Source organism: Heteronotia binoei, chromosome 16, assembly GCF_032191835.1.
Source record: "Heteronotia binoei isolate CCM8104 ecotype False Entrance Well chromosome 16, APGP_CSIRO_Hbin_v1, whole genome shotgun sequence".
Classification (NCBI taxonomy): Eukaryota; Metazoa; Chordata; class Lepidosauria; order Squamata; family Gekkonidae; genus Heteronotia; species Heteronotia binoei.
The window spans coordinates 54,747,850-54,765,981 of NC_083238.1; the positions used below are offsets into that span (position 1 = coordinate 54,747,850).

At 47.6% G+C, this 18,132-nt stretch overlaps 1 protein-coding gene across 2 annotated transcripts in view; it reads left to right on the forward strand.

Moving 5' to 3' along the window:
* Positions 1-18,132, forward strand: part of NAB1 (NGFI-A binding protein 1) — a 62,660-nt gene that overhangs the window by 14,356 nt on the left and 30,172 nt on the right. Inside the window, exons 2-3 of one of the 2 annotated variants that reach the window (XM_060257205.1) lie at positions 5,322-6,155; positions 16,485-16,618. In XM_060257205.1, coding sequence (XP_060113188.1) covers positions 5,337-6,155; positions 16,485-16,618 — 953 coding nt within the window. In that variant the 5' untranslated portion in view covers positions 5,322-5,336. Of the gene's footprint in view, positions 1-5,300; positions 6,156-16,484; positions 16,619-18,132 lie in introns of those variants that run through there. The other variant, XM_060257204.1, reaches the window with a different exon arrangement.

The window sequence follows — 18,132 nt, forward strand, 5'->3', positions numbered from 1 at the left end:
GAAAGATAGATAGAAAACATAGATGATAGATAGAGAAGATGGATGGATGGATAGAAAAGAGAGAAGATAGATTGAAAAGATAGAGAAGAGAGAGAAAAATAGATAGAAAACATGGATGGATGGATGGATAGATACATGGATAGATTTTCCCATTAATATCTGGGTTTTTTTTTCCTGGGTGGAAATAGCTGGAGAATTATTTCCTCCCCCCCCACCTTCAACATTTCCTGAAATGTTGCCTTCCATTTGTGAAGCTCTGTTGGATGATGTCCGTTGTCGAAATATAGATGTATCGAAGCGTGCTGAGGCGTTTGGGAGAGGTGGAAAGAAAGCAACTTTAAATGCATCCTCCAAGCTGCCAGCTGGCTTGGCTTGGAGAAGTGATTTAAAGAGAGACACGCTCTCCCCAGGCCAGCCAATGGGGTAGTGGGGGCTTCGAGAGCCACACAACATGTGTGAAAGAGCCACATGTGGCTCCTGGGCCACAGTTCAGCCACCCCTGGCTTAGATCATCCCTGGCAAGGGTTTGCTCTAGGCTGAACCCACATTGAGCAGGGGGTTGGCCTAGATGGCCTTTAAGGCCCCTTCTAACTCTGAAGGAGTGGAAGGTCGGCAGCTGGTCTTGAAGGGGGGCATCGCTTTGAAAGGCAGAGAGTGCTAAGAAGCCCACAGGATCTAGGAAGGTGATGACATCTCGAAATGTCACACTCTGTCAGGCTGATGCCCAGAGCCTTAACAGCTCCGCAGTTGTCATGTTTACTTGGACGTAAATCTTGCCAATTCTGACTGGCGTTAATTCCAAAAGATTTCGGGGGAAGGAGGAGGGCAGAGAGTGAATGCATGAAGCTGCCTTCTTCTGAATCAAACCCTTGGTCCATCAAAGTCAATATTGCCTTTGATGTGAGTCCATTTGTCCTTATATCTTGGAGACTGCAGTGATTTCAGATGCCGAATGACAATAGCAGGTGTGATTGGATTAGGTGTGATAGGCAGAGGGGCAATAAGTGCAGAGAAATCGGCATTGGTAATGAGACAGGAAACCTAGATCTTGATTCAGTCCAGGAGGATGCATTGTCTTGAGCTTCATTGTCAGTTGCAATTGAGCAGTCTCTCTTTCCAACCTCCCTTGGAAATTCCTTTGTAAGAGAACTGTGACTTATGGACCCTGAGCCACAGTATGAGAGTTACTGAAAGTTGACACGAGATAAGCTGGAATCCATTGCTAGATCACACTGCTAGACCATTTATGTATTTGTTGACACATATCCTGGCTTTCTGTTGCAACTGAGCTATGGCCCTTCCCATAAAAGTGCTGGTGTTTGTTTAATGCTGGCGGGAGAGCATATTTTTCTCCTCAGTCTGAGGTAAATAGTTCTCCACAGGACCCTCAATGTCGCTTCATCCAGCCCCACGTGTGATAAACTAGGAGACTGAGGCTGATGTGATGTGTGTCTAGGAAGGGATGCCAGCCTCCAGGTGGGACCTGGAGATCCCATGGAATGACATCACATCGCTGGACGGCAGAGATCAGTTCATGGGTAGACTCTGGGGCACTGTACCCCCTTGAGGTCTCTGTCCTCCCCAAATCTCCAGGAGTTTCTCAACCTGGAACTGGCAATACTACCCCCAAAACCACCCTCTGCTCAGTGCAGTATCAGCCTAGGGAAGTAGTGGTCACACTTGTTTAATGTAGAGCAACACAGACAAAATGTCAGAGGAAGGAAGGGAGAGAGGGAAAGGAAGGAGGGAGGGAAGGACGGGAGGAAGGATGGCAGGAAGGGAGGAAGGAAGGAAAGGGGAGGAAGGAAAGAAAGGAATACTGCAGGTTTATACCCTACCCTGCTCTCTGAATCAGAGATTCAGAGAGGCTTACAATCTCCTATATCTTCTCCCCCCACAACAGACACCCTGTGAGGTGGGTGGGGCTGAGAGAGCTCTCACAGCAGCTGCCCTTTCAAGGACAACTCCTACGAAAGCTGTGGCTGGCCCAAAGCCATTCCAGCAGCTGCAAGTGGAAGAGTGGGGAATTAAATCCGGTTCTTCCAGATAAGAGTCCGTGAACTTAACCACTACAACAAGCAGGAAGGAAGGATGATAGATGGGGAGAGAGAGGTAGAAGGAAAGCAACTTTAAATGAATTCTCCAAGCTGCCAGCCTGTGGCTTTCTTGGCACACTGGGGGCGGCATCTCCTTTGCGAGAGCTGTTCAGTTTCCATGAAGAGTTCAGGACACTGTATGGCAGCGTCTTCCCCACCCCAACTACAAACCATTGCCACCGTAACGGTGGGCTTTTCTGTCAAGTGTAGCTAGAGAATTATAGAGGCCGTCAGCTGACGGCATTAGGAAATGAAGCCAGCGTCGACATAAGGTTATTTTAAATAAAGGGGAGTCATCCTTTGCTTTCAATTTTTTAAAAGTAAGTTGTAATTTTGTTCCTTGGCAAAGCAGCGCTTCACATAAAAGGTAGTCCCCTGTGCAAGCACCAGTCGTTTCCGACTCTGGGGTGACGTCACATCACAACGTTTTCACGGCAGACCTTTAACGGGATGGTTTGCCATTTATGGGGTCGTTTGCTTCACGTAACTCACCTTTCAACAACAACAATAAATGCGTAGTTCAGAAGAAGCTGACTTTTCTATTTTTAACTTTGTTTTGTAAATTGGAATCTTAGCTCATGAACTCTGAATTTTTTTCGGGGGGGGGGGCATTGTTATCTTTATTTAAAACATTTAAACCTTTTCTTTTTGTGGTTTTTTTTTTTCGGTAGCCCAGATTGATGTGAAATTGAAGACATTTCACGTTAAGTTTCACAGAATGTCTACGCTGTCAGATGAGCTGGGGTAGCTCTTACAACTGCGCAAATCAACACACCGGGCTTAATTTAGCTTGCTCCTGTCTTGCTTGAATGTATTAGCATATCTAGCCTGTGTAGCTTGGGGTGGTTGGGTTCCAGCTTGCTTTTAAATATTTTATCAAAGCATAATTGGATCAGCCTGCAGCTATATATCCTAGGGTAAAACATTTCTAGGTTTAACTATTTACTGTTCTGAGAAATGCGTAGGACATAACTAGGGAGGGGTTCAAACCGGCTCACAGAGTAAGTTCATTATGGATTTTGGCAGGTTCGTGGTTCGTGAACTGTAGAGTCACCACACGCTTCCACGAATTTTAAGGCAGTTCGTGAAGAGCAAAAAGCACAAGAGCCGGTTGGGTGTAGTGGTTAAGTGCATGAACTCTTATCTGGGAGAACCGGGTTTGATTCCCCACTCCTCCACTTGCAGCTGCTGGAATGGCCTTGGGTCAACCACAGCTCTCGTAGGAATTGTCCTTGGAAGGGCAGCTGCTCTGTAAGAACTGTCTCAGACCCACCTACCGCACAGGGTGTCTGTTGTGGGGGAAGGAGATAAAGGAGATTGTAAGCGGCTCTGAGATTCTGATACAGAGAGAAGGGCGTGGTATAAATCTGCGGTCTTCTTCTCATATTGTGTGGCTCTCAAAGCCATCCCATCAGCTGGCTTAGAGAAGGCATCTCTCTCTTTAAATCACTTTGCCAAGCCAGCCAGCAGCTTGGAGAATGCATTTAAAGTCAAAGTTGCTTTCTTTCCGTCTCTCTCTCTCTCTTTCTCTTACCATCTTTTGTTAATATCAAGAGTGGCCAAATTGTGGCTCGGGAGCCACATGTGGCTCTTTCACACATATTGTTTGGCTCTCAAAGCCCCCACCCCACCCCATCGGGCAGCTTGGAAAAGGTATTTAAAGTTAATGTTGCTTTCTTCCCACCTCCTTCCTTTCTCCCTCTCCCCATCTTTCTCCCTTCCTTCCTTCCTTCCGCCCTCCCTCCCTCCTGCATCTGACATTCATGTCTTGTGGCTTTCAAACATCTGACATTTATTCTGTGTGGCTCTCATTTTAAGTAAGTTTGGCTACCCCTGCCACAAGGCTACACCATACAGCCCCATGCATTCCAAGTTAAAGTTGCTTTCTTTCCACCTCTCCCTCCCCCCTCCCATCTATTTTCCTTCCTTCTTCCCTCCCTCCCTCCTTCCCTTCTCTCGAACATCTGATGTTTATTCTATGTGGCTCTTAAGTTAAGCAAGTTTGGCCACCCCTGCTTTAGGCTGGTCCTCCACTGAGCCAGAGGATTGGGCTAGATGACCTGTAGGGCCCCTCCAACTCTGTGATTCTGTTATTCTGCTCTTATGGTTTTGGGACTGGCTCCCCAGTCCTGCTGGATTTGAGCTCTGGTTGAGGTTTTTGTTCCTCTTCACATTTCTTCAGTTCAAACCCCATCATATTGTTCCTTGCATACCCCAACCTGTTGATGGTACTTGATTGAATTCTGTGTAATCTACCTTGGAGACCCAGTTTGGTGTAGTGGTTAAGTGTGTGGACTCTTTATCTGGGAGAACCGATTCCCCACTCCTCCAGTTGCACCTGCTGGAATGGCCTCAGGTCAGCCATAGCTCTGGCAGAGGTTGTCCTTCAAAGGGCAGCTGCTGTGAGAGCCCTCTCAGCCCCACCCACTTCACAGGGTGTCTGTTGTGGGGGGAGAAGATATAGGAGATGGTAAGCCGCTCTGAGTCTCTGATTCAGAGAGAAGGGCGGGGTATAAATCTGCAAGTCGTCTTCTTCTTGATCCTCAATGAAGAAGAAGAAGAAGATGTTGGATTTATATCCCGCCCTCCACTCCGAAGAGTCTCAGAGCGGCTCACAATCTCCTTTACCTTCCTCCCCCACAACAGACACCCTGTGAGGTGGGTGGGGCTGGAGAGGGCTCTCACAGCAGCTGCCCTTTCAAGGACAACCTCTGCCAGAGCTATGGCTAACCCAAGGCCATTCCAGCAGGTGCAAGTGGAGGAGTGGGGAATCAAACCCGGTTCTCCCAGATAAGAGTCCGCACACTTAACCACTACACCAAACTGACTCTCCTTTGGGTTGATTATAAATAACCAAATAAAAATCCAATTTCCCGCTAGCCTTATGCCGCTCTCAGTATCCTCTTCTCTGCGGGGCCTCTGTCGGATTTCACACTATCTGCCCCGGGGCTGCAACTTCCTTCGCCTCTTTTGCACAGCAAACAGGTTCCTCTAAAAACCAGTTTGTTTGCTGCATGAAAAAGGCGAATCGACTTGCAGCCCCAGGGCAGAGAGTGTGAAATCTGACGGAAACCCCTTGTAGAAGAGGAGAGAGAGCGGCATAAGGCGAGTGGGGAATCGGTCTTCCTCTCCATCAAAACCCAACGAACGTTTGGAACAAATGGCGGCATAGGAAACCTGCCTGAAAACCGATACTCATTTGTTCCTCTCTTCCTGCTTTCTCAGGGCGTTCCGTCCACGATGGCCACAGCGTTACCTCGGACCCTCGGAGAGCTGCAGCTGTATCGGATCCTCCAGAAAGCCAATCTCTTGTTCTACTTCGATGCCTTTATTCAACAGGGAGGGGATGACGTCCAGCAGTTGTGCGAGGCGGGAGAAGAGGAGTTCCTCGAAATCATGGCCCTCGTTGGCATGGCTAGCAAGCCCCTTCACGTCCGAAGGCTTCAGAAGGCTTTGAGAGACTGGGTCACGAATCCGAACCTTTTTAACCAGCCTCTGACATCCTTACCGGTCAGTAGCATTCCAATATATAAGTTACCGGAAGGATCTCCGGCTTGGTTGGGAATATCATGCAATAGTTACGAAAGGAATAACAATACGCGTGAGCCTCACTTGAAGATCCCCAAATGCGCTGCGACGACGTGTGTTCAGAGCGTGGGGGTGGGCAAATCGGACGGCATCGGGACGCTGTCGCTGCAGGGCGGCAACGAACAGAGACTGTGGCAGGGCCACCACGCCACCGAGAGCGAGCACAGCCTGTCCCCGACGGAGGTTGGCTCTCCGGCATCGCCAAAGGAAAACCCGGAAACCTTGGACGTGGCCGCGGCTCTGTCGGTCACCGAATGCGTCGAGCGTTTGGTCCCCACCCTCCCCAAAAGCGACTTGAGCGAAGTGAAGGAACTGCTGAAAATCAACAAGAAGCTGGCCAAGATGGTGGGCCACATTTTTGAGATGAGCGACGAGGACCCTCACAAGGAGGAGGAGATCAGGAAGTACAGCGCCATCTACGGGCGGTTCGACTCGAAAAGGAAAGACGGCAAACATCTCACCCTTCATGAGGTAAAAACGGCGCGGGCGAGAATAGTTTTTCTCCATTCACGTACAGTGTAGTTGCCAGCAGGCCTGGAATTCAGCAGGAGCGCAGTTCCTGAACCTTTCTAAGGGTTCCTCCTCCTCCTACTTCCCACCTTGTCCATTAAATAGTAGGTACACCTGCATAACAATCCCTGGATTAGGAGAGCAGGCAGCCAGCCAGCCACCAGGAGCTTTGCCACACCCCCAGCACCTTCATTAACCCCTGGAGAAGCCCACACCACCCTTTCTCCACTTCTTGTGTGATTTTGGGTAGTGGGTGGCTTGCTGGCCTTTTGACTGGGGATGGTGGCTCAGGAGAGCCCCAGGCAAGCGAGGCCTGCTTGGGCTGCCTGGATCTCTAGCCAGCCCAAGCAGGCCTCACTCGCCTGGAACTCTTTTTTCTTGCATTGGGTTGCTTTTGGCTGAGGGGGGGGGCATATGCTAATGAAGAAGGGGAGGCCTGTAAATAAATAAAACTCTCTCAGCCTCATCTACCTCACATGAAGGTCTTGAATTCAGCAGGAGCTCACAGGAGCACAGTTCCTGAACCTTTCTGAGGGTTCCTCCTCCTCCTTCCCACCTTGTCCATTGAATAGTAGGTGCAGCTGCATAACAATTCCTGGATTAGGAGAGCGGCAGCCAGCCAGCCACCAGGGGCTTTGCCACACCCCCAGCAGCCCTCATTAACCCCTGGAGAAGCCCACGCCCCACCCTTTCTCCACTTCTTATGTGATTTTGGGCAGCAGGCGGCTTGCTGGCCTTTTGACTGTGCGGGGGGCTCTTTTTTCTTGTGTTGGGTTGCTTTTGGCTGGTGGTGGGGGCAGCATATGCTAATCAGTTATGCTAATGAGCTCCACCACCTGTTTTTCTACAAAACGACCCCTGGTTGTCAGAGGTTGTTTTTTTCCTGCCTCCTGACAGATTGTGGGTTTTCTAGGCATTCAGTCAGCGCAGAACAAACACCTTTCTCAAGTCGGAAAGTCTTTAACAGATGATTTGCACTTGTACAGTTTTCAGAAATATTTCATCGGACGTGAATCACTAGGTAGCTTCTTTCCGGAGAGCGGGTCACATTAATGAAATGGCACTGAAAATGAGACGTTCCGAGTCACCTTCTTGGGTCAAATCTTTCCAGTTCTTGGAACTGGAGCTCTGTGCCTGAGGCCTTCCAAAACCTGGAGCTTGCCCTGTCTCACAGAATCTTGTAATTAATCTTCCTCACAGCAGAAGCATAAAACTCTTGTTTCCTGAGGAAGAATGCAGCTAGTTCTAGTCTGAATGCCTGTCAGTAGAGATACCATTGAATGTGGACCATCGTGTTACTTAGAAGCATTGCTTGTATGGAAATACTTTGCATTGTAGCTTTCAAAACCAGACGGAATGTGGTGGTACACAGGGGTGGAAGTCTAGCAGGAACTCCTTTGCATATTAGGCCGCACACCCCTGATGTAGCCAATCCTCCTGGAGCTTACAAGGCTCTTCTTTGTAAGCTCTTGGAGGATTGGCTGCATCAGGAGTGTGTGGCCTAATATGCAAAGGAGCTCCTGCTAGAATTCCACCCCTGCTAGTAATCATTGATAGATCTAACTGGTTGGGCATTGTATGAGACAGATGCTGGACTAAATGGACCACTGGTCTGATCCAGCTCATACACCCCCCCCCCAAAAAAAAGTTCATTCTTGACAGCTTTTAGGAAGGCTGTCAAAATGTATTTATTTCACCTAGTCTTGCTCACCTTAAAAATGGTTTCTTAGTTCCATAAAGTTTTGATGCATTCTAATTGCCGTCTACCGGCTGTTGCAGTGTCATTTTTGAGTGGTTTTGTACTGGTGTTTTTTGTATGTGAGAGCCCCGTGGCGCAGAGTGTTAAAGCTGCAGTACTGCAGTCCTAAGCTCTGCTCACAACCTGAGTTCGATCCCCTGCGGAAGCTGGGTTTTCAGGTAGCCGGCTCAAGGTTGACTCAGCCTTCCATCCTTCTGACAGAGATCAGCTCACCTGGAGAAAATAGCTACTTTGGAAGGTGGCATTATACCCCATTGAAGCCCCTCCCCCACCTCTTCAGGCCCCACCCCAAAATCTCCCAGTATTTTCCAACCTGGAGCTGCTAACCCTACTTATCTTACTTCTTTAATGTCATAGCATGCAACAATTATAGCTCATTTTGCAGTCCTAAGCTCTGCTCATGACCTGAGTTCGATCCCCTGCGGAAGCTGGGTTCAGGTAGCGGGCTTGAGGTTGACTCATCCTTCCAAGGTCGGTAAAAGACGTACCCAGCTTGCTGGGGGGAAAGTGTAAAAGACTGGGGAAGGCAATGGCAAACCACCCCGTAAAAAGTCTGCCATGAAAACGTGAAAGCAATGTCACCCCAGAGTCGAAAACGACTGGTGCTTGCACGGGGGGGGCTTTCCTTTTCCTTTTTGTATGTATTGTTAGCCTGCTGGGGATATATTTGTTCCCAAAGACCAGGTAGGAATGTTTTTAAAAAACTACAGGGAAAATTTTGTTATCCAGCAGATATTGGCAGTGGGGGTAGCTAGTTAACCTGAATAATCTACAGCAATCACACCCCCCCACCCCATTGAGGACACCACAGCAATAGCGTCCAGGCCTGGGGTGACCCCCTCCCCTCCCACCAGACCCACAGAGCTCATCCTGTACAGCAGATGGATAAGGGGGCCAGTTGCCTGGAAGCCTTATGCTGAAGCTGGCTTGTGACAGCACGAGGGCAGGTTAACGGGGTAGGAGGCACACTGGGATAACATCAGGTTCTGGGGAACATAAGAGCAAGAGCGTCAGAAGAGCCCTGCTGGATCAGGCCAGTGGTCCATCTAGTTCAGTGTCCTGTCTCATGCAGTGTCCAGTCAGTTCCTCTGGAGGGCCAACAACAGGGCAGGGAGGCTGCGGCCTTCCTAAGAACACCAGAAGAGCCCTTCTGGATCAGGCCAGTGGTCCATCTAGTCCAGCATCCTGTATCACGCAGTGGCCAGTCAGTTCCTCTGGACAGTCAACAACAGGGCATAGAGGCTGAGGCCTTCATAAGAACACCACAAGTAGAATCCAGCTGGATCAGAGCAATGGTCCATCTAGTCCAGCATCCTGTTTCACACAGTGGCCACCCAGTTCCTCTGGAGGGCCAACAACAGGGCATAGAGGCTGAGGCCTTCCTAAGAACATGGGAAGAGCCCTGTTGGATCAGAGCAGTGGTCCATCTAGTCCAGTATCCTGTCTCACACAGAGGCCACCAGTTCCTCTGGGGGGGCCATCTATAGGGCATAGAGGCTGAGGCCTTCCCCTGATGTTGCCTCCTGGCTCTACGATTCACATGATTTGTGCCTCTGAATGTGGAGATTCCCTTCATTTGCTATGGGTAGAAGCCACTGATAGACTTATCCTCCATTAACTCATCTAATCCCCTTTTGAAGCTGTTTATTTATCACTGCATTCTTTATAATAATAATAATAATAATAAATTTATTTTTATATCCCGCCCTCCCCTGCCAAGGCAGGCTCAGGGCAGCTCACAGGACATGGTATATACCATGATTACAATAAAATGCAATCATTACTATAAAAGACAGTTAAAATATAGTTAAATTACATTCATAAATTAAGTTAAATAAAACAGTTAAAACCATAATAGATTATCAATTAAGGTGCTACAGTTCAATATATGTATCGGATGGCTAGATGTCATTACCCGGGTTCCATCTTAAAAGCAAGTTGAAAGAGGACGGTTTTGCAAGCCCTGCGAAACTGATTTAGATCTCGCAGGGCTCGCACCTCCTCTGGTAGTTGATTCCACCATTGGGGAGCCATTGTTGAGAAGGCTTGCTCCCTCGCTGTTTTCAGTCTGGCCTTCCTTGGTCCAGGGATTTTTAAAAGATTTTGAGAACTAGATCTCAGTGTTCTCTGAGGAACATATGGAGAGAGGCGGTCCCTAAGGTAGGCAGGTCCTCGGCCATATAGGGCTTTAAAGGTAATAACTAGCACCTTATAATGAACTCAGTACACAATTGGCAGCCAGTGCAGTTCCCGCAGCCTAGGCTATACATGTTCCCACCGAGGTAGTCCCACTAACAGCCTGGCCACTGCATTCTGCACTAGCTGCAGTTTCCGCGTTCGGTATAAGGGCAGCCCCATGTAGAGGGCATTACAGTAGTCCAGCCTCGAGGTGACTGTTGCATGGATCACAGTTGCCAGGTCGCTGCGTTCCAAGAATTCCTCATTTTAACCTTTCTCTGTCAAGTAGTATTTCCTTTTTCTCCATCCTGAATCCACTGCCCATCAGGTTCATAGGGTATACTTTTCTTACATTTTGGGAGAGGGCAAATGTGATGGACTCAGGAACTTAGCCTGAGTAGCTGGGGAACAGGCTTAAGAACATAAGAGAAGCCATGTTGGATCAGGCCAATGGCCCATCCAGTCCAACACTCTGTGTCACACAGTGGCTAATGTGTGTGTGTGTGTATACACACACACACACACACTTGCAGCGATTGGCTGGAACGTTGCCCAAGCAACAAAAAAATAACAAAATGAGGCTTGCTTAGCAGCAAAAAGACCTCAGGAGAAGAGTCTTAGCTGGGGAGTCTTTGAGAGAGGTCTTCAGAGAAGGAGTCTGAAGTGAAGACTGTGGTCTGAGGCCGGTTGGTTGTGAAAGCAACTGGACAAGGGGCTGAGAACAGCCAGTGAGGCTGAGCTTCTTGTGGGAGACAGAGCTGTGTGTAGTTTCTGTCTGAAGAGAGAGTTTGAAGGGGGCAAAAACCAGGCACCTTCTGTGAAGGAAACTCTCTGAGGGAGATCTGCCAGCACATCAGGCAGTCTGCTGTGTACAAACCAAGATCACTCAAAGACACACTAAAGGGGGAACTGGATTCTGGTGGTCAGCAGGGTTACCCAAGACTCAGACCAGAAGACTAGCTGTGGGGCTGAGACGCATCAATAGTGAGGGGCTGGAAATAGACCTCAGGGGTGCGAGTCCTGGAAGTTAGCTAGTGGAGTGTCTGTGAGGGGAGAATAAACTGGCACCATTCAGGAGTTCTCTGTGTGTGTGTGCAAGGAGTGATTGAAAGTTGATTATTTTTATGATTTTGGAGTAGCCAAAGCCTAGGGTTAAACAACTGAACTAACAGCATTCTGAGTGCCCAGAAGGCACTGCCTGTCAAAGAATTCTGTGGACTTCTGAAGTCTGCCTGTTGGCAGTTTAAAGATAATCTGTCAGTGTTATGTGTTATATTTTACCTCAGCCTAATAAAATCTCTACTTTTAGTAACTGATTATTTGCCAACGTTCTGCTGCCAACTGATTCTTTGTTATTGATTAGTTTTAATCAGTATTAATTTTTATTCCTCTCCCTTGCCTTTTTGTTATCTAATAAATATTTTTGTGGTTTAGAATTTTAAAACCGTCTGGTGCCTGTTATTTTGGAGTCTGATAGGATTTCTGTGAGTGGGACTGAGGGAAGGTGACTGGGAGAAATTTAAAGTGGTCATCCTCCCAAGTAGACCGGCAAACAATTTCTCTTTGATAACCTTGTACATAATTTTATAAACCTCCATCATTCCCTACCCCCCCCCCCCCCCCACAGTTGTTTCTTTTCTAAACTGGAAGGTCCCAAACTCTTTAGCTTTTCCTCACAGGGAATAATCAAGTGCTGGATAATAAAAGCTTTTACTGTAATGATCTGTTATGTTTTTCATTATGCGTTGAATGCGGCCTCAGAACTGCTGAAGGGCAGTCGGCTTGAGCTGACCCGAAACGGTTATCGAGGCAAGTTATTAAAACTTAGATGTCCTGACTTAAACTGTTTTGTTTCGCTGATTTCCCTTGTTTGCTTCACAAAGATATGAAGGGACAAAATGAAAATATTATTTCCTGTTTTTTTAAGCCCCCCCCCCCATTCTTCCAAATTGATAAATCAGTTTGGTGTAGTGGTGAAGTGCGTGGACGCTTATCTGGGAGAACCGGGTTTGATTCCCCCCTCCTCCACTTGCAGCTGCTGGAATGGCCTTGGGCCAGTCATAGCTCTCGCAGAGTTGTCCTTGAAAGGGCAGCTGTTGTGAGAGCTCTCTCAACCCCACCTACCTCACAGGGTGTCTGTTGAGGGGGAGGAAGGTAAAGGAGATTGTGAGCCGCTCTGAGACGCTGAGATTCAGAGTGAAGGGTGGGGTATAAATCCAATGTCGTCGTCTTCTCCTCCTCCTCCCGCTCCCCCTTCCCCTTCATCCTCCCTGAAAAGTACTCTTAGGCTTTCACTGAAGGCGTGTACCATGAAAATATTTTCTGCAAGACATTATCTACACTAGACAGGGGTGAAATTCTAACAGGATCTCCTTTGCATATTAGGCCACACACCCCTGACGTAGCCGATCCTCCAAGAGCTTGGAATTCTAGCAGGAGATCCTTTGCATATTAGGCCACACACCCCTGACGTAGCCAACCCTCCCAAGAGCTTACAAGGCTCTTTTTTGTAAGCTTTTGGAGGACTGGCTACTTCAGGGGATGTGGTCTAATATGCAAAGGAACTCCTGCTAGAATTCCAACCCTGACACTAGATATGTACAGTGCAGATATGCACAACATATTTTCAGTGTGAATGGTTGGGGTAGCAATTTTCCATTATGTGTTCGAGAATACATTACTGAAGAATTCAGTGTTTTTAGTGTTATGAAGTCCAGCTTAATAACCATGTATGCTCCTAGGCCTGTTGAGATGGTGAAAGTTTCTGTCCAAATTATCTTTCTTTTCTTTGGTGCGAGCTTTGTTTTCAAATTTCAGCTCCCCCCACCTCAGTTCACACAAATTAAGATACATACACTGAAGTTTGCATTGAGTGCCACAGTCTATAAGCTACCACAAAGTCTAAAGAAGGGGTGTCAGACATGCAGTTTGGGGGCCGAATCAGGCCCCCAGAGGGCTCCTATCAGGCCCCCAAGTGACTGTCTGTCATCTGCTTCCTTCTCCCTCTCTCTTGCTTCCTTCTTCATAACAGCTTGCTTTGCGAGGCTTGCTCAATTGCACAGGAGCTACAGAACAAAACCTCTGTTTTCTCCATTGGCTGAGGCTCCTCCCTTGGGGAAGGAAGAAAAGAGCCAGAGCTTCCTTTGCCCAGTTCCCTGGATCCCATGGGAGAAATACAAATAAAGCACCTTTAAGACCAATAAGTGCTAAAATTTTAAGCATGTTTAAGGGTTTTTTTAAAGTTATATATATATATATTTAATTGTTTTTGTCTGTGTCCTTTATAAAATTTATACCTCTGCTACATAAACTTAAATAGTACACACATGGCCTAGCATGGCTTGGCCCAACCATACGTGACCCGGCTCACAAGGTCTCTTTTATGTCAGATCTGTCCCTCATGATGAATGAGTTCGACACCCTTGGTCTAAAGGCTACTATTCCAGCTAGTCTTTAACTGAACCTGCTGAGATTTAAGATCGAAGAGGATGTCTAAGAACATTAAATGCCATCTGTAACTAAATGGAAATTAACACCAAACTGTTTAAATTGTTTAAACAGCCAATTAGAGAGCCAGTTTGGTGTAGAGAGCCAGTTTGGTGTAGTGGTTAAGTGTGTGGACTCTTATCTGGGAGAACCGGGTTTGATTCCCCACTCCTCCACTTGCACCTGCTGGCATGGCCTTGGGTCAGCCATAGCTCTGGCAGAGTTGTCCTTGAAAGGGCAGCTTCTGGGAGAGCTCTCTCAGCCCCACCCACCACACAGGGTTCTGTTGTTGGGGAGGGAGATAAAGGAGATTGTGAGCCGCTCTGAGACTCTTTGGAGTGGAGGGCGGGATATAAATCCAATATCTTCATCTACCTCACAGGGTGTCTGTTGTGGGGGAGGGAGGTAAAGGAGATTGTGAGCCGCTCTAAGACTCTTGAGTGGAGGGCGGGATATAAATCCAATGACGTCGTCTTCTTCTTCTTAACTGTTTTAACTTGTTTATCTAAATTGTTTTATTTACTGTGTATTGTGAACCTCCCTGAGCCTGCGTGGCAAGGAAACGTTGCCTTTCATTTGTGAAGATCTGTTGGATGATGTTTAGTGTTGAGGCAGAGATGTATTGAAGCATGCTGAGGAACTTGGGTAAGCGTTAGAGGATGTTGTTATTTTGGTTTCCTTCAAAATTCCTTGGATGGATTGCTTGAAAAGAAATGTGCTATTTTTGCTGTGGATGAATGCCTGGTAGCTGTTCTGGGACAAATTCCCTTGAGCTCTAAGCTTGGATTGTGTGTTGCACATGTAGATTATTCTGTTTGTGTATTAGATGCATATATTCAGGCTTGTGTGCTCGGAATGAGTTTTTTTTATGCTGGATTTTCTTAATGTGTTCCTGTGCTGCTGTTTTATCACATACTATTTTGTATGCTGCCTTGAGCATTTTTTCTGGGGAGGCGTCCTAGATGTTGAACATATATGAACATATGAAGCCGCCTTATAGTGAATCAGACCCTTGGTCCATCAAAGTCAGTATTGTCTTCTCAGACTGGCAGCGGCTCTCCAGGGTCTCAAGCTGAGGTTTTTCACACCTATTTGCCTGGACCCTTTTTTAGTTGGAGATGCCGGGGCTTGAACCTGGGACCTTGTTGTATCAGGAACATCAGTGGGGCACAGTACCAGAACAGTCTACCCTCCGAAGCAGCCATTTTCTCCAGGGAAACGGATCTCTGTAGTCTGCAGATGAACTGTAATTCTGGGGGATCCCCAGTTCCCAGTGGGGGACTGGCATCCATAGGTGGGCACCAGGTCAGTGTTGGTCAGTTCCATGGCACCTGTGACTACCGTGTTGTCTATCCCTGTCCTAATGGCTTTGCAGCAGCTCCGGAAAATTTCTAGTGGGAGTGTCCCCTTCTCCCGGATTCCCTAGGGGTGGGAACTGTGATAGAAAAGGCAAAGGTGGGCTTCTTTTAAGCAGGGAGACATCCGGTAGCTTTAAAGCCAGTGGCCCCTGCGTAGCACCTTTAAGGCCAACAAAAGTTTTAAGGTAATTAACCTTTTTGAAGATTTCATCGCAAGGGGCTGGATTGAACATCTCCCACTATTCAGGGCCGGCCCTGTCACTAGGTAAACTAGGTGATTATCTAGGGCGCCAGCCTTCTGGGGGCACCAAATTGAGTGCCCCCATATGACTCGGTGACATTATCAGTGCCGGGGGGCACCAGAAGTTAGCCTTGTCTGGGGTGCCAGTCTAAGGCTGGCCCCATGATTTGAAGTTTCTCTGCGATGTTTAGACCAGCTGTGCTATCCTTCGTTATGCGCGGTGCATTAAGAAAAACATAAAATAACCTTTGCTCCTAAACAGAACCACCTGTCTCTGGTTAGCGGCTACAGCTTAGCAGTAGCTTGTTTCAAGGGTGATCTTAGCATAAAGACAATTTGCAGCATTACAAATTGTTTGTATACACAATACATCCTTTCTCTGTCAATATTTTTGTGATGGCAACTCGGGAGCGTCGCATTGGCAAATGTCTTGGGGCACGATGGGAATTCCCTGCATGCATTTCTACTAGTGCTCTGCATTTGGCCATATATTCCAAGAGAGCCAGTTTGGTGTAGTGATTAAGTGCGCGGACTCTTATCTGGGAGAACTGGGTTTGATTCCCCACTCCTCCACTTGCAGCTGCTGGAATGGCCTTGGGTCAGCCATAGCTCTCATAGGACTTGTCCTTGAAAGAGCCAGTTTGATGTAGTGGTTAAGTGCACGGACTCTTATCTGGGAGAACCGGGTTTGATTCCCCACTCCTCCACTTGCAGCTGCTGGAATGGCCGTGGGTCAGCCATAGCTCTCGTAGGAGTTGTCCTTGAAAGAGCCAGTTTGGTGTAGTGCTTAAGTGCGCGAACTCTTATCTGGGAGAACCGGGTTTGATTCCCCACTCCTCCACTTGCAGCTGCTGGAATGGCCTTGGGTCAGCCATAGTTCTCGCAGGAGTTGTCCTTGAAAGAGCCAGTTTGGTGTAGTGGTGAAGTGCACGGACTCTTATCTGGGAGAACCGGGTTTGATTTCCCCACTCCTCCACTTGCAGCTGCTGGAATGGCCCTGGGTTAGTTCTCGTAGGAGTTGTCCTTGAAAGGGCAGCTTCTGGGAGAGCTCTCTCAGCCCCACCCACCTCACAGGGTGTCTGTTGTGGGGGAAGAAGACAAAGGAGATTGGGCTATAAATCTGTGAAGGGTGGCGTATAAATCTGTGAAGGGTGGAGTATAAATCTGCAATTCTTCCATTCTTCTTCCTGCGGCCGTTTAGATCTTTCCCTCTCCAGGGCTGATAACAGTAAAGGCAATAAAACCTCTCTTGTTTTTCTGTTTTGTAGCTCACGGTTAATGAAGCCGCTGCCCAGTTGTGTGTGAAGGATAATGCCTTGTTAACCCGGCGGGATGAACTCTTTGCACTGGCCCGGCAAATCTCTCGAGAAGTTACGTACAAGTATACTTACCGGACCACCAAGTAAGTTCCACAGTTTTAGCAATGGAACTGTTCGACTGCACAGTATTAGAGTTGTCTTTTCATTTCTCTTCCTGACTTTCGGAAGTCTGGTTTGTATAGAAACCTAAAGGGCCCAAGGGGTTTGCAAGCAAGTAGAACTATTTGTGCTTTCTCCATGTGTCTATAACAGGGGTGGCCAAACTTGCTTAAACTAAGAGCCACGTAGAATAAAAGCCAGATGACTGAGAGCCACAAGACATGAATGTCAGATGTCTGAGAGCTGCAAGATGTTTGAGAGCCAGGAAGGAAGAAAGGGAGGAAGAAAGGGAAGGGAAGAACGAAAGCAAATAGATAGGGGAGGGGGAGGTAGAAAGAAAGCAATTTTAAATGCATTCTCCAAGCTGTCAGTTGGCTTGGCTTGGACAAGTGATTTAAAAAGACAAATGCTTCTTTTCCAAACTGGCCCACGCAGTGGTAGGGGCTTCAAGAGCCACACAATATGTGTGAAAGAGCCACATGTGGCTGCCGAGCCACAGTTTGGTCACCCCTGGTCTATAATATTAATCTTTGTTATGGCTGTAAATATGTAGAATTTGCACAACTGCCTTCTCCCTTTTCTTGAGTAGGAAAGATTGAGCCCCTCATATTTCTTTATGTAAAATATCTATAATATCTATATATCTTTCTTCCCTATGAAGCTCAAGGTGACTTACAACTTAGAATAAATGCACACAAAATAAAATGCACTAAGACCGTAAAATCCAGAATTTGAAATCACAACACAGTACTGCTAGTAAACTGAACCACATGCAGTCCTAAATAAAACTTATTCTCAACTGCCCCCTAAAGATCGAAAGTGAGGAGCCAGGCGCACCTTCCTGGGGAGGTTGTTCTAAAATCATGGGGCTGCCACTGAAAAGGCCCTGCCGTGTGTACCAACCAAATTAGTTTCTTTAATTGGTAGGATCATGGAATCATAGAGTTGGAATGAGCTTCCAGAGTTATCTAGTCTAACCCCCCCTGTACAGTGCAGGAAATTCACAACTACCTCCCACCCCCAGTGACCCCTGCTCAGGGCCAGTGCCAGGCTTTCTGGCTCCCTAGGCGAATCACCCACCAGTGCCCCCCCCCCCAATTATATAAAAATATAGGGAAAATGAAGAGCACAAAACTTGAAACTTTTCACATTTTTAATTTACTGATTTTTAACTTTTTTTTTTTAAAATGTGATACATTATTTAAAAATGGTGAGAATAAGCGCTTGCCGGCCAAGCCAGGGAGGAAGGTGGCGGGATAGGATGAGGTGGGAGAGGGGCATAGCTTGGCTTTGTCGAGGGCAGCTTGGTAATGGGAGAAGACAAGGGGACAGTGGGCAGGAGCCAGAGTCATGCGTCTGGGAGGGGACACCCGGTGGTGCCCCTAGGCCAGGTGGTGCCCTAGGCGACTCCCTACTTTGCCTGCTTCCCACGCACCGGCCCTGCCCCTGCTCCATGCCCAGAAGATCGCAAAAAATCTCCATTTTCTGGGAGCATTCA